This window comes from Gracilinanus agilis, chromosome 3, assembly GCF_016433145.1.
Source record: "Gracilinanus agilis isolate LMUSP501 chromosome 3, AgileGrace, whole genome shotgun sequence".
Taxonomy (NCBI): domain Eukaryota; kingdom Metazoa; phylum Chordata; class Mammalia; order Didelphimorphia; family Didelphidae; genus Gracilinanus; species Gracilinanus agilis.
The window spans coordinates 395,208,618-395,225,545 of record NC_058132.1 but is presented as its reverse complement, the minus strand read 5'-3'; the positions used below and the strand labels follow the sequence as shown (position 1 = coordinate 395,225,545).

Below are 16,928 nucleotides of genomic sequence, written 5' to 3'. Positions count from 1 at the left end.
TACTTATATTCTCCCTTTAAGTTTCTCTTAGTGACATCTTCTATACAGCCCTCTTTCTTAAAAAAAATATCATCTTAAACCACTTAGTATCCAAACCTCTACCTATGAATACGTCTTCTATCAACTAAGATAGTGAAAACAATTCTTGAGAGTTACAAATATCATTTTTTCATATAGGAATATAAACAATTTAACCTTACAGAAGTCCTTAAAAATCTTTCCCCCTCATTCTTGCTTAAATTTTCATGTTTCTCTTGAATTTTGTATTTGGACATCAAATTTTCCATTTAGTTCTGGTCTTTTCTTTAGGAATACTTGGAAATCCTGTTATGTTAAATTCCTATATTTTCCCCTCGAAGTATATGGTAAGTTTTGATGTGTAGGTGGTCCTTGGTTGTAAACTGAATTCTCTTGCCATTCTGAATATCATATTCCAAGCCTTTCATTCCTTTAGTGTGGAGGCTGCTAGATCTTGTGTAATCCTTACTGGGGCTCCCTGATATCGGAATTGTCTTTTTCTTGCTTCTTGTAATATTTTCTCCTTGGCTTGAAAGCTCTTGAATTTGGCAATTACATTCTTGGGGGGGGTTGTCTTTTGAGGATTTAATGTAGAGGGTGATCTATGGACTCTTTCAATGACTATTTTCCCTCTTGTTGAAGAACATCAGGGCAGATTTTTTGGATAATTTCTTTTAGTGTGATGTCAAGATTTCTGTTTATTTCTGGATTTTCGGGTAGATCTATGATTCTCAAGTTGTCTCTTCTTGACCTGTTTTCCAAATCATTCTTTTTCTCAATGAGATATTTCATGTTTTCTTCTATTTTGTAAATTTTTTTACTTTGCTTTATTAATTCTTGCTGTCTTGTAAGATCATTAATCTACTTTTCCAATTCTAGTTTTTAAAAACTGGTTTAAAGCTATGATCTTTTGATTTTCCTTTTCTGGTTTGTTTCATCCTGCTTTGAATGGATTCCAGCAGGTCAATTCTGGTCTCTCTTTGCATATTACTTTATGTGATTTCTCTGTTTCTTTTTCCAAGTGGTAGATCCTGTCTTTTAAGCTATTTTCTTTTTTAAATACTATTTCCCATTTTTCTGCCCAATTTTGTTCTACCTTTCTTACTTGGTTCTTGAATACCATTTTGAATTCCTTGAGAGCTTGTGGTCAATTTCCATTTTTTAAAAAAGTTTGGATGTATTTTTTTGTTTGTCACTCTCTGATGTCATCTCTGTACTCTGCTGCTTTTCTCCATAGAAGTTATGCAGGCTTTTTATTTCTTTTGGTACTTTTTGGATTTCCATTCCTTTGTATTGGTAGTCATTGCTGTACTTGATTTTTTTCTCTGAAGTATCTTGCCTTCTTAGCCAGAAATCTCAGTGAGGTGTGCAGGAAATTTTGATGTAGTGGATTTTAAAGAATCTTGCCCTGAGGCTATTTTTACAGTCTCCATTGTGTCTGCCACAGCCAACCCAGATCTACAGGGCCAGCCTGGGTCTGCCCTGTCTCTGAGCCCATGCTTCACACTCTGAGCTTCATGCTCCCCAGCCTCAAGTCCCAAGTCTAGTTGCCACGGCCCTGTACTTCTCTCAAGGCTAAGACTGTGATGCCCTCAGGCAACCCCTGAGAATTTAGAGATTACTCTGGCCTTTGCTCTGACTCTGGTGTGGTAGGTATTGTGGGAGAGAGGTGTTCAGCTTGTGCTTTAGTAGTTGTAATTTTACCCCCTTACAGGGTGGAAATGCCCCAAATCTGTCTACCTTCAAGGCTGTGCCTCTTGGCAGAACCCCATCCCTCATCTGATTTTGATTTTTGCCCTTTTGGTGTGATTGGTGGTAGGGATAGTGATGAAGTTCCTTCTACTCTATGGCCATCTTAGCCCCAGGATCTAGCTTTCCTTGAAGTTTTTCTCACTATTAGGAGACCTGGATTCTAGTCTTCCTTTCTGCATTAATTAATTTTGTAAATTTTGTCAATTAACTTTCTTTGTAATTACTTTATTGCTGTAAGGGTTAAAAATAGGAGTTCTGACAGAATAAGAGAGTAGCTTTTATTAATTTAAGTTTTAATGCAAATATAGTAGACTTGTAAATTAATATTATCCCTTTAAGCCAGAGAAAAGAAAACTTTTAGCAGCTTTTAACAATTAACAATTTAGATTAATTATAATAGAGATAGTAAAAGAATATATTAAAGGAGGGAAAGATAGAAAAGAGGAAAGAGAGATTATTAGTCTCATACCCTATAAATATGCCTAAAATTCCTAATACTACCTCTAACTGTCTTCTGAGGACAGTTTCTTCTGCCTGGCAAAACCCAGGCCTATCTAAACAACCCTATCTATAAATGATTCGCTAACTACCTAACTCCCTAGAATAATAGACAGCCAACACTCACTCAATCCTTCAATCAGTTTTCTATAGAAGCCTAACTATAGTTAGCCAACTGACACCAGATCTTTGCTATGAGTCATATCTCCTGCTTTCTCGAGATCCCAGGGGTAAAAAGACCTTTAAAGACTAAAGACAAAAAGGCTTTTCAGTAAGCTCAGGCTCACCTTTATATTACAGCAATCAAACACCAACCATCAACTAATTAGCAACCAACCTCTAACAACCAACTCATGCCCAGCAACCAACTTCAACACAATTGCCAGCTGCAACTGTCAGCAACTGATCCTCCTAACTGTCAGCCACTAATGTCAGCCTGCAACTGATGCTGGCTCGGCAGAGGGCTCCCTGATTCCTAGTTCCTATTACTGTGGGCTGGTTAATCACTACACATCTCTATGGTAAGAGGATTTACAGGTTCCCCATTAAATTAAAGAAATTAAAAAAATTCCTTTTTACATTGCCTATCTGAAATCAGAGGGAATAAATCTATATAATATTATTCATAGTAGACTCCATAAATACCTTTTTAAAAAAGATTGTAGTCTTTAAAACAGATATATAGGGGCTAGGTGGCTCAGTGGATTGATAACCAGGTATAGTGACAGAAGGTTCTGGATTCAGATTTGGCCTCAGACCCTTCCTAGCTAAGTATGACCCTAAGTAAGTCATTTAACCCTCATTACTTAGCCCTTATTGCTCTTCTGCCATGGAACCAATATACAGATTCGATTCTAAGATGAAAGATAAGAGTTTTAAAAAAAGAATGATTGTGACACTTTTGGACGACCAGAATGGAGTGCCATAGCTTTGACTTTGAGAGATATACGTAAAAAATGGTATAAGAATTTGGGCCATATAAGTAGATAATGCCTGAGTCCCCTGTTCTGGCTTGAATTCTTCTGTATTAAAAATCAGAAAGGGGTAACGGGTTAAGATGGCGGCAGAGTAAAAAGCAGCTCTCAACCTCTCCTGACCAAAACACACAAAACTCCTCAAGGGGACATAAAAACAAGTCCAGAAGAACAGAGGAACCCCACAACAGGGTGCAGTGTGGAAGGTATGTGGAATCAGGACATTTCCATGCTATAAAGCGGTGAAATAGCTCTCACTAAATCGCTGGCTGAGCAACCACACCCCCCCACCCCCTCCACACACACCACCTATAGCGCCGAAGCTAGCTAAAAAGAAATAGAGCAAGTTTGGGGCACCCATCGAGTCATTGGCAGCTCCAGGGCCTGTTCCTGAGAGCAGCAAGATTTGGGACCCAAGAAGCCAAAGAATGCACGTGAACTCTGAGCGCGGGCTCAGAGCTCAGGTGTGGCGGAGGCATGGGTGGAGGCAGACACAACCATGAGCTAAAGCTCTGAAACCCTGAGTGGGGAACCAGCGTGGACGGGTATACGACTGTGGAAGCAGCTCCCTGAGACTTGTAAATGAACCTCTAGCAGAGGATCAAGCAAGGGGGTCCACCAGGGGGCTTGACCTTGGAAAAAACCAGAACTCAGACCTCAGGAGCCAAAAGACCGCGGACAGACCCCGAACGCGAGGATAAAGCTGAGAAGCTGCTGGGCTAATGATGGCTACCCAGACTTAGGAAGTTCAGAAGAGAAAGATAAACAACAAGAAAAAGAAGTCTTTAACACTCGACAACTTTTACACAGAGAAAATCCAGACAACCGAGCAAACAGAGGAGGAGAACAAATAAGCATCCAGACACTCCTCAAATAAGGAAAATGGGTCACAAGCTATGGAAGAGTTCAAAACTGAGATTCTGAGGAAGATGGAAGAGATCTGGCAAGAAAATAACAGTTTAAAAGGTAGAATCTTGCGATAGGAAAGTGAGGCTCAGAAATCAAATGAACTGATAAGCAAATTGAACACCAGAAATGACCAGATTGAAAAGATCATAGCTGAAAACGAAAAGTTTAGCGCCATAACCAGCCCTAAAGGCTAGAATTGAGCAATTAGAAGCCAATGATCTCTCAAGACAACAAGAACAAATAAAATAAAGTCAAAAGACTGACAAAATAGAAGGAAATATGAAATATCTCAATGAGAGAGTGACAGACCAAGAAAACTGGTCTAGAAGAGACAATTTGAGAATAATTGGTCTTCCAGAAAAACCAGAAATTAATAGGAACCTGGACTCCATACTAAAAGAAATTATTCAGCAAAATTGCACTGAAGTCCTACAACAAGAGGGCAATATAGACATTGAAAGGATTCATAGAACACCCACGACATTCGATCCAGATAAGAAAACGCCCAGAAATATAATTGCCAAATTCAAGAGCTTTCAAGCAAAAGAAAAAATCTTACAAGAAGCCAGAAAGAGACAATTCAAATATAAAGGAACACCAATCAGGATCACACAGGATCTGGCAGCCTCCACACTAAAAGACCGTAAAGCTTGGAATACAATATTCAGAAAGGCAAGAGAGCTGGGCCTGCAACCACAGATCAACTACCCATCAAAACTGACCATATATTTCCAGGGGAAAGTATGGGCATTCAACAAAATTGAAGAATTCCAAGTATTTGCACAGAAAAGACCAGGGCTAAATGGAAAGTTTGATATCCAACCACAAAAATCGAGAGAAACATGAAAAGGTAAATAAGATACAGAGGGGAAAGAAAGAAAACTTATAATTTTTAAATTTGCCTTTTTAAGGGCCTCAGCGCAATCTAATTATCTGTATTCCTATGTAGAGAAATGTTATGTATAATTATCTGTAGTGAACTCTATTCACTATTATAGTATTCACTATTATAGTAATCAGAAGAATAATTCACAGGGTGAGGGTGGAACACTAAATAATCTAAGATGACATTGGGGATGGGAAAGAGGGGGTAAATAGCTGGGGACACCAAGAGAAACTTGAGTGAATAAGAAAAATGGGATATTCTATTACACACAAAGTGGGCATGGGAAGGAGAGGGGACAAATACTATTATAAGAAGGAGAGGAAGAGAGCATTAAGAGGTAATAATCAAACCTTACTCTCAGTGTAATCAACCCCGAGAGGGAAGAGTAGCTATACTATCCATTGGGACATAAAAATCTTATCTAACCCGTCTGAGAAAGTCAGAAGGGATAAACCAAGGGAAACAGGGGAGTGGGGAGGTCAAAAAAAGGGAGGGGAGAAGAAGGGGGAGGGAATTCATAAGGCCTTTAAAAACAAAAAGAGGGGGAAAAATAAGGGAGGGGATAGAAAGGGAAGTTAATCAAGGGAGGGGATAAGGGATAGCAGCTTAATAGCAAACCACTGGTTTAAAAGGAAACAGTATAAGAAAAAGGGGGTAGGAATAGGGGAGGATACGAAAATGTCAGCAAATGCACAACTGATGATTATAACTCTGAATGTGAATGGAATGAACTCGCCCATAAAACAGAAGCAAATAGCAGAGTGGATTAGAAAGCAAAATCCTACCATGTTGTCTACAAGAAACACATCTGAGACAGGTGGACATACACAAGTTTAAGGTTCAGGGCTTGAGCAAAATCTTTTGGGCGTCAAATGAGAAAAAGAAGGCAGGAGTGGCTATTATGATTTCTGACAAAGCCAAAGTAAAAATAGATATGATTAAAAAAGACAGGGAAGGTCATTACATCCTGATTAAAGGCAGTATAAACAATGAGGAAATAACACTGCTCAATATGTATGCACCAAGTGGAATAGCATCCAAATTCATAAAGGAGAAACTGGCAGAGCTCAAGAAGGAAATAGATAGTAAAACCATACTAGTGGGAGATCTAAATATTCCTCTTTCAGATCTAGATAAATCAAACCAAAAAATAAATAAGAAAGAGGTAAGAGAGGTGAATGAAGTACTTGAAAAATTAGATTTAATTGATATGTGGAGAAAAATAAATAGGGACAAAAAGGAATACACCTTCTTTTCAGCTGCACATGGCACATTCACAAAGATTGACCATGTTATAGGGAATAGAATCATTGCAAACAAATGCAAAAGAGCAGAAATAATAAATGTAACCTTCTCAGATCATAATTCAATAAAAATAATAATTAGTAAGGGCACCTGGACAGGCAAATCAAAAACTAATTGGAAATTAAATAATATGATTCTCCAAAACCAATTTGTCACAGAAGGAATCATAGAAACAATCAGTAATTTCATTGAAGAAAATGACAATGATGAGAAATCCTACCAAACTATGTGGGATGCAGCCAAGGCAGTACTCAGGTGGAAATTTATATCCTTGAGTGCATATATTAACAAATTAAGGAGGGCAGAGATTAATGAATTGGGCATGCAACTCAAAAAATTAGAAAGCGAGCAAATTAAAAATCCCCAGATGGAAACTAAATTAGAAATACTAAAAATCAAGGGAGAAATTAATAAAATCGAAAGTAAAAGAACTATTGAATTAATAAATAAGACTAGAAGCTGGTACTTTGAAAAAACAGATAAAATAGAAAAAGTACTAGTCAATCTAATTAAAAGAGGAAAGAAGAAAACCAAATTGAAAGTATCAAAGATGAAAAGGGAGACCTCACCTCTAATGAAGGGGAAATTAAGACAATCATTAAAAACTATTTTGCCCAATTATATGGCAATAAATTTAACAATTTAGGAGATATGGACAAATATTTACAAAAATATAAACTGCCTAGATTAACAGCAGAAGAAATAGAATACCTAAATAATCCCATATCAGAAAAAGAAATTTAACAAGCCATCAAAGAACTCCCTAAGAAAAAATCGCCAGGGTCTGATGGATTCACAAGTGAATTCTATCAGACATTCAAAGAGTAAATAATCCCAAAACTATACAAATTATTTGACATGATAAGCAAAGAAGGAATCCTACCAAATTCCTTTTACGACACAAATATGGTACTGATTCGAAAGCCAGGGAGACCAAAAACAGAGAAAGAAAACTACAGATCCATTTCCCTAATGAACATAGATGCAAACATCTTAAATAGTATAGTAGCAAAGAGACTCCAGCAAGTAATTAAGAAGATCATCCACCATGATCAGGTGGGATTTATACCAAGAATGTAAGGATGGTTCAACATTAGGAAAACCATTTACATAATTGACCATATCAACAGTCTAACAAACAAAAACAACATGATTATCTCAATAGATGCTGAAAAAGCCTTTGACAAAATACAGCATCCATTCCTATTGAAAACACTGAAAAGTATAGGAATAGAAGGACCTTTCCTAAAGATAATAAACAGTATATACCTAAAACCATCAACAAACATCATATGCAATGGGGATAAATTAGAAGCCTTCCCCATAAGATCTGGTGTAAAACAAGGATGTCCATTATCACCTTCAACATAGTACTAGAAACACTAGCAGTTGCAATTAGAGAAGAAAAAAGAAATTGAAGGGATCAAAATAGGCAATGAGGAGACTAAGCTATCACTCTTTTCAGATGATATGATGGTCTACTTAAAAAATCCTAGAGAATCAACTAATAAGCTTGTAGAAATAATCAACAACTTTAGCAAAGTTTCAGGATACAAAATAAATGCACATAAATCATCAGCATTCCTATACATTTCCAACACACTAGAGCAGCAAGAAGTAGAAAGAGAAACACCATTTAAAATCACCCAAGACAATATAAAATACTTAGGAATTTATCTACCAAAACAAACATAGCAATTATATGAAAACAACTACAAAACACTTTCCAAACAAATAAAACTGGATTTAAACAATTGGAAAGCCATTGATTGCTCATGGGTAGGTCGAGCTAACATAATAAAAATGACAATCCTACCCAAATTAATTTACCTATTTAGCGCCATACCTATCAAGCTACCAAAAAACTTCTTTACTGAATTAGAAAAAACTATAACAAATTTCATTTGGAATAACAAAAGATCAAGAATATCAAGGGAAATAATGAAAAAAAATGTGAAGGAAGGGGGCCTAGCAGTACCAGATATTAAACTATACTATAAAGCAGCAGTCATCAAAACAATATGGTACTGGCTAAGAGATAGAGAGGAGGATCAATGGAATAGACTTGGGATAAATGACATCAGCAAGACAGTTTATGATAAACCCAAAGAGCCCAACTTTTGGGACCTGAATCCACTATTAGACAAAAACTGCTGGGAAATTTGGAAAACAATATGGGAGAGATTAGGTCTAGATCAACATCTCACACCCTACACCAAGATAAATTCAGAATGGGTGAATGACTTGAATATAAAGAGGGAAACTATAAATAAGTTAAGTGAACACAGAATAGTATACTTGTCAGATCTCTGGGAAAGGAAAGACTTTAAAACCAAGCAAGAGTTAGAGAAAATCACAAAATATAAATTAAATGGTTTTGATTATATTAAACTAAAAAGTTTTTGTACAAACAAAAACAATGTAGTCAAAATCAGAAGGGAAACAACAAATTGGGAAAAAAATAATGAAAAACTCTGACAGGGGTCTAATTACTCAAATATACAAGGAGTTAAAGCAATTGTATAAAACATCAAGCCATTCCCCAATTGATAAATGGGCAAGAGACATGAATAGGCAATTTTCAGGTAAAGAAATCAAAACTATTAATAAGCACATGAGAAAGTGTTCCAAATCTCTAATAATTAGAGAAATGCAAATCAAAACAACTCTGAGGTATCACCTCACACCTAGCAGATTGGCTAAAATGAAAGAAGGGGAGAGTAATGAATGTTGGAGGGGATGTGGCAAAATTGGGACATTAATGCATTGCTGGTGGAGCTGTGAACTGATCCAGCCATTCTGGCTGGCAATTTGGAATCATGCTCAAAGGGCTATAAAAGAATGCCTGCCCTTTGATCCAGCCATACCATTGTTGGGTTTGTACCCCAAAGAGATCATAGATAAGCAGACTTGTACGAAAATATTTATAGCTGCGCTTTTTGTGGTGGCAACAAACTGGAAAAGGAGGGTATGTCCTTCAATTGGGGAATGGAAGAACAAATTGTGGTATATGCTGGTGATGGAATACTATTGTGCTAAAAGGAATAATAAACTGGAGGAGTTCCAGGCGAACTGGAGAGACCTCCGGGAACTGATGCAGAGTGAAAGGAGCAGATCCAGGAGAACATTGTACACAGAGACTGATATACTGTGGTAAAATCGAATGTAATGGACCTCTGTACCAGCAGCAATACAATGACCAAGGACAATTCTGAGGGATTTATGGTAAAAATGCTACCCACATTCAGAGGAAGGACTGCAGGAGAGGAAACATATAAGAAAAGCAACTGCTTGAACACATGAGTCGGGGTGGACATGATTGAGGGTGTGGACTCGAAACTACCACACCAATGCAACCACCAACAATTTGGAAATAGGTCTTGATGAAGGACACATGACAAAACCAGTGGAAATGTGCATTGGCCATGGGTGGGCGGAGTGCGGGGGGTGAAGGGGAAAGTAGGAGCATGAATCATGTAACCATGTTAAAAATGATTATTAATAAATGTTTAAATTAAAAAAAGCAAACATGTCCCTCCCAAAAGGAATGAATAAATGAAAAATGGGCATGCTAAAAAAAATCAGAGAGCATCTTATCCTCAGTTTAACAGATATTTTTAACTCAAGTCTACTTCTATAGGTAGGTATAGGTGTTGGAAGATAAAATTTAGCATGTGAGTATTCTGCCTAACTGTAAATTCCTGTGGGTCTGGGTATAATTGCTATGCCAGAGCTCTCAGTCTTCTCTTCAAAGGTTCTAGTCATTGCTGACCTTTAGAGTGTATAGCTTAGAAGAAAGGAGGCCCCGAACTGTTAATAGAGAGCAATGGCCAACAGAGACTTTGTGTCTACCAGAATGGGGTCACCAGCTACTGTAAGATCATCTGAGAACAACATTCAGCTGCACAATCATACCCAGCAGTAATTAGATCATTGGAGAAACAAATCTAGTGAAGATGCCATGTTTAATAAGAAGCAGACCCAAGTGAGACCAGTATGATCACACCAGCAGATGATAATGGTCATCTTTCAGTGCTGACTCCATTCCCTCTGGCCATATCTGTGCCTTATGTGTGCCCTATTCTCCCCAGTGATCATTTGAGTATTTAAGGGAAAGTGCAGCATCCGTTTAAAAAGGAATAGTTTTGGGCAGCTGGGTAGCTCAGTGGATTGATAATCAAGCCTAGAGATGGGAGGTCCTAGGTTCAAATCTGGCCTCAGACACTTCCCAGCTGTGTGACCCTGGGCAAGTCACTTGACCCCCATTGCCTACCCTTGCCACTCTTCCACCTATGAGCCAATACACAGAAGTTAAGGGTTTAAAAAAATAAAAAGGAATTTTTTCATTGTGATAATTATTACAATGCTATTTCATTAAAATTTTTGATTAGGTGGCAGTTAGATGACTCACTGTCTCTTTTCTATTATGCTATAAACTACATATAAGAAGTGTCACCTATATTGGTGTTGCATGGTGCTTTGAAAAGTACCTTTCACTGTTAGACATAATAATTTAAAAAAAATTAATTGAATTGGTAAAAGTTACAGAAGTTATTAGTAACTGATTTCAAATTCTAAGTTTTCATGTGAAATTATGCACACATATAGACATAGATATATTGTGTAAATAACATTATTAAAATGATTATAAATCCAATTATCTAAAAATGTGAATTTGATAAGGATTACTTTTTAGAATAATCAGAAATGAAAAGAAAATGCCTATTCCAAGGTGTTTTATGTTTTCTCTATTCCTCTTTTATTGTTCATGGAACAATTTGTGTCAGTATTCTGTATTGTTTATACGTATGTGTTAGAATGCACTCCTTTATTTTCTTCATCCTTAACCTGGTCTCAAAATCCCAGCAGTTTCACTTTCTGTTCCTGCCCCTCTGGCCATTCTACTTCTGCTCTTCTAGGCACACAGATATAGTCAGACAAGCATTTCCAGGACTCCAAAAAATCCATCTATCTTTATGTTCCCCAATCAACTTGAGGTTTTCCTTAGTACTTTGAAATTTATTTTTCTTCATATTTAATAAAGGCGTGAGTTAAACTTCACCCCTCCCATCTGTTCACTCTTCTTCCTTTTTTTTTAAAAGAGAAGATTAGTTACAAATTAACATACTTCAAGATTCTTATTGGAAAAAATCATAAATCCACCTTGTATAAGAGAGAAGAAAGATCTTTATTTTCATAAGATATATTTATTTTACCAATTACATGTAAAAAACCCCAGTTTTCCACGTAAGTTTTTCAAGTGATCCAAATTTTCAGTTGTCTCCCCCTTTCCTTCCCTGTTCCTGAAGATGGTAAGCTATTTGATCTGGGATATACACATATTGTCATGAAAAACTTATTTCAATCTTGTTCATTTTTTAAGAAAATAAATATATAAAATGCAAACCCCAAGATAAAAACTGAAATAAACTTAAATGAAAAATCACATGCTTTGATCTGCATTCTAACTCTAACAGTTCTTTCTTTGGAGGTAGATAGATAGCATTCTTTGTCATAAAACCTTCAGGATTGTGTTAGATCATTGTATTGCTGAGAATAGCTAAATATCTCACAATTGATTATCCATAATATTGCTGTTTCAGTGTACAATGTTCTCCCAGTTCTGCTTATTTCACTCTGCATCAGTCTATGAAAGTCTTTCTAGCTTTTTTTTAAATGTTTTGTTCACCAATAGTATAATAGTATTCCATTACCATACTATACCACAATTTGCTCGGCCATTTCCCAATTGAGGGATGTTCCCTAATTTCCAATTCTTTCCCACCACAGCAAAGGCTGATATGAATATTTTTGTACAAGTGAGTCCTTCTCCCTGCCTTTTTTCTATCTCTTTGGGATACAGACCTATTAGGGGTATTACAGGATTAAAGGGTATGAATGGTTTTATAGTCCATTGTATTTGGATCCAAATTTCCCTCCAGAATGGCTGGATCAGTTCACAAGAGAAAGAAAGACTTTTAAAATGATAGTTTCTAGTAACAAGAAAAAAATATTTATCTTATTTTCTTATAGAAATGAAATTGTAAATAATACTTCTTCTACTTGAGTTGCAAAAGAGAAAGACTGGTCAAAGTATTCTTGAAATAAAATTTGACTTTATTGTGTAGGCAAGGCAAACAAATCAGAAGTCTCTACAGAGACCTGCAGTAAGGTCTGAAAGGCCATGATTCTTGACCCTGACAGAGTTTTAAAGGCAAAAAAGAACTTACAGAGTGAGGGATAAAACTTCTAGGGGTCCTTCTTGATGGAAGTAACAGAATATGTCCTGAATAGGAGAAGCTATATATATATATATATATATATATATATATATATATATGTATATAAACTTTGAGTTGGACTTTCTGTGGGGGTCATTCTTGTTCTAGTATATCTCAGCCCCTGTTTCTGAAAAATCCAACCCCCTTTCACATTTTTGTGCCTATATGTATCAATTTGATAGAAAGAATAGTATATTATAATATAATCACCCACTTATGATTAACCTAGCAACACTTGTTCTACACACTTAAAACTCTTACTCAGGCACAACCCTGTGACTACATTCTTAAACTGTTTGCATCCTGAGATAGTCTTCTTACTATGAATCACATCATTGCAAGGTGTCAAACTAAAGACCTTTTCAATCTAAAACAAATGATAAGCTGCTTAATTAGATTCTCTTCTCTTGTGATAAGAATTTATTTAGCTTTCATTAAGAACAGGAAAGAGAAAGGGTTTGTCCACTTTTATGCTGTCCCATTTTAGAGAGGAAATAGACAGAGTTAGCTGTGGGCTCTTTAAGAGGCCTCACATGAAGGAGAATCAGATGGGAGTTCTGGGAAGAGTCTCTCGGACCTGTTTTGGAGACAGTCAGTGATTGGGTCATTCTCTGACAGAAAAGAAGATTTGTTATTTGAGACAGTTTAATTTGAGATTTGAGAGTTACCAATATCTTCTTTTCTTATGGGGATATAAGTCAATTGAGCTTATTGGGTCCCTTAAAGAAAAGTTTTTTTTCTCATTCTCTTAATTAACTTATGGTGATTCTCTTGAGTTCTGAGTTTGAGCACCAAACTCTCTGTTTAAGTCTGTTTTTTTCTTTAGGAATACTTGGAAGTCTTTGATTTTGTTGAATGACCATACTTTCCCCTGCAAGAATATAGTCTGTTTTGCTGGATAGTTAATTCTTGGTTGTAGACCTAGCTCTCTTGTTTTCTGGAATATGATGTTCCATGCCTTCCAGTCCTTCAGTGTACATGCAGCCAGATCCTGTGTTATCCTAACTGTGGTTCCCTGGTATCTGAATGAATTCTTCTTAGCAGCTTGTAATGTTTTTTTCCTTGGTCTGATCGTTTTTGAATTTGACTATAATATTCCTGGAAGTTGTCAGTTGTGGTTTAAATGTAGGAGGTGATGTTTCAATTTCTTTACTTTCAATTTCCACTTTTCCCCCTTGTTCTGAGAATGTCAGGACAGTTCTCTTGTATAATTTCCTGTAGAATGATGTCCAAACTTTTCCTTTTGCCATGATGTTCCAGCAAACCAATAATTCTTAAATTGTCTCTTCAAAATCTGTTTTCCAGATATGTGGTTGTATCAATGAGGTGTTTCATATTTTCCTCAAATTTTTCATTTTTTAAATTTTGTTTTATATATTCTTGCTGCCTTGTGAAGTCATTTACTGCTAGTTGTTGGATTCTAATTTTTAAAGACTGAATTTCATCCCTGGCTTTTTTCTCATCCTTCTCCTTCTGGTCTGCTTTTCTTTGTAGATCATTTTTACCGTCTTTACTTCATTTTTAAGCTGGTTAATTTGGGCTTTTAAGACATTATTTTCTTGTTTTATATCATGTATTTCCTTTCCCCAATTGTCTTCAGCCTCTGTTGATTGTTTTCTGAGTTCTTGAGTTAATTGAATTTTGAGTTCTTGAGTTAATTGAATTTTAAGTTCTTCCAAAGCCTGTGTCCATTTCACTGAAATTTCTATGTGTTTTTTTGGTGCTCCTTTATCTTCTTCTGATCATTTGCTATTTTTTCAATTTCTGGATAGAAGCTGTAGATTGTGGGTTCTTTTTTTCTTTTTCTGTTGTTTACTCCTATTTTTCCTTCCTTCTCTTGGGTAATTGGCTGTAATCTTGATCCTCTCATCATTTCTTTTAATCTGTGGGTTTCGGCTTCAGTCCCTGGGAGGACTTCTTCTCTGTTTTGTTGATTAATTAGGTTAGTGGGACCTGAAGCCGGATTTTCCCTAGCTGGTGGTAAGAGCTAGAGAAGTGAGTTTGGCTTCTGTCATTGTAGTCTGTGGGGGAGGGGTGTTGGAGCTTCCCTGCCCTCTGAAGACTTCTTGTCTGCTGTATTAATAGAATTATGCCAGGTGGGATTGATCTGCACAGCTCAGAGTGCCCTGAGGTCAAAACCATGAAAGAAAATGGAGGGGAGCACAAGATGGAGGGTATGTTTACCCTCTCTGGGTTTCTCCCCCAGCAGTCTCTTTGCTGTCTGTGATCAGAGCCTTGAGTTTGGCACACCTGTGCTGGTAGGCACTCCCTCAGACTAGTGCCCCAGCCCACCCAGGGATTCCAGGATCCTTTGGAGAGTCAGCACATTAGGTAGAGGAGGAGATCTTGGATCTTCCTCCTTTATTTCCCCTCCCATCCAAGAGTTCCAAGAATTCAAGCTTTTTTTTCCCTCTTTTTTCCATGTATCTTTTAAGTTGGGTTCAGGTGGAGGATCCCCTGGCTCTGTTGTGTTGTCAGATTTGGTTTTCTGTTCCCTCAGAGCCCTTTGTCTTTGATTGGTGGTGAAGGGCTTTATGGAGGTCTGGAGCCTTGCTGCTTCTACACCACCGTCTTCCCAAAATTCCCTTAATTTGAGATTTGAGATTCATACTGAGCTGAAAGACAGAGTGGGTTTACTGAATCTTTTTTTCTTGAGAAACTGAGGGGGTGCTAGAGAGCTGTTTTTTGTGAACTGACACAGACAGTTGGACCATTGGAGTGGAGGGAGAGAGAGAGGAGCTGTGTCAGCTTCTTTGTGAATAGAAACTGACATTTATATTTGAAAGTTTGATTTAATATATTATTTTAAGGAGATATTTGAAGATAAAAAATTCATATCAATTCAGGATTTTATAAATTAGTTTATGATTAAATTAGATAATGATTAATTTAAATATAATTGAGTGTAGTAAAGTGTAGTGTCTACCTTGGTAGTCAAAGAAGAAGCTCCATGAGGAGCTAATTTTGGGGGGTTGTGTTATTTAGACATTTTTAGTATTAGGGATTTATAGATTTTCTACCTTATTCCTAACTCCTATTACTACTTCTTATTGCCTTTCCCTACTCAATTAAATAAATTTGGGTTGGATTAAACTGCTTCCTGCTTTTCATCAACTGCCAGTAAATAGTTTAACAACTGACAATTATAATAGTTATAACAGCTTGGTCCATACTAGATTTAGTTTACCTATTACACTTCTTACATTTGTGTTAAATTTTAAATATATTGTGTGATTCCAATATATTGAACATACAATAAATCTTTTATGAGTTGAGTCATATATATGAAAAGTGACAGTTAATCCTTAAAGAATTTAATAGGGATGCAATCAATTGAAATATGAGTTGGATTAAGACATTCACTGGTGTCGAGGAATCTTAATTTAAGATTATTTGAATTTTTCAAAGTAATGTAAGTTTCAAAATGCTATATAACTCCCTCAAAGCAATAATCTATATTTTACTTTGTGACAGAAAGGGAGAGAAGAGGAAGAAGGAAAGGAAAGAAGTAGAGAAGAGGAAAGGAGAAGAAAAGGCAGATGTATGCTTCCAGTTTAGATAGTAACATATATAGTCTTCTTTCTTTCACTAGAAAATAATCTCATATTAGAATATTAATAGTTAGGTTCAAATCTGTAGCTTTTAACTTATAATTTTTTTTAGTTATTCCAATTATTTTAATAAGAGTTCTTTGCAAGGCATTTAAAACACCAGTTTGTGAGGGAAAACTCCATTGGAGAGAGAGAATACAGAACGCAGGTAGCCCCGGAGCTGAGGAATTTTCTTGATCTTGGGCAGGATCTGAGAGTCCACGGCTTTCTGATCAGCCTTACGCTGCTCTGTGATCTCATATTTCTCTTTTTCTGTGTCAAAAATCTCTCCTTCTTGGTGTTTAGGTTTACACAGCCTCTTCTTCTTGAAGTAAGCATCAGTAAGATGATTTGGAATTTTTACACCAGAAAGGTTAACCTTGGTAGAGGTGGCAATGACAAATTTCTGATGGGTCCTTCGCAGAGGAACACGGTTGATGGTCAAAGGCCCTGTGACCAGTAGCAAGCCACTTGCCAACTGCTTCAGGAAAACCACTCGCTTGCCCCTGTGGCGGCCAGTGAGCATGATCAGAACTGTTCCTGGGGTAATGCTAGACCGGAGTCTCCTAACATGCTGGCTGAAGGGCTTTTTCCTGTGACTTAGCAGCTTTCTAGGCACATCCTCAGTAGGATAATACCTAGGCATTTTCCGAATCTTTACCACACGGGTTCCTCCATTTTTATCACCACCAACTGGTTTTGAGATAGTAGCAGG

The 16,928-nt window shown here is 36.8% G+C and overlaps 2 protein-coding genes across 2 annotated transcripts in view; one reads left to right on the top strand and one right to left on the bottom strand.

The window, feature by feature from the left end:
• The window catches only part of CFAP47 (cilia and flagella associated protein 47), an 859,036-nt gene that overhangs the window by 571,012 nt on the left and 271,096 nt on the right, over positions 1-16,928 (top strand). The gene's annotated exons all lie outside the window — the stretch shown is intronic.
• LOC123239566 (60S ribosomal protein L6) lies at positions 16,292-16,926 on the bottom strand. Its single transcript, XM_044666836.1, has one exon. The coding sequence runs from the start codon at positions 16,857-16,859 to the stop codon at positions 16,326-16,328; it is 534 nt and encodes a 177-aa protein (XP_044522771.1). The 5' UTR covers positions 16,860-16,926; the 3' UTR covers positions 16,292-16,325.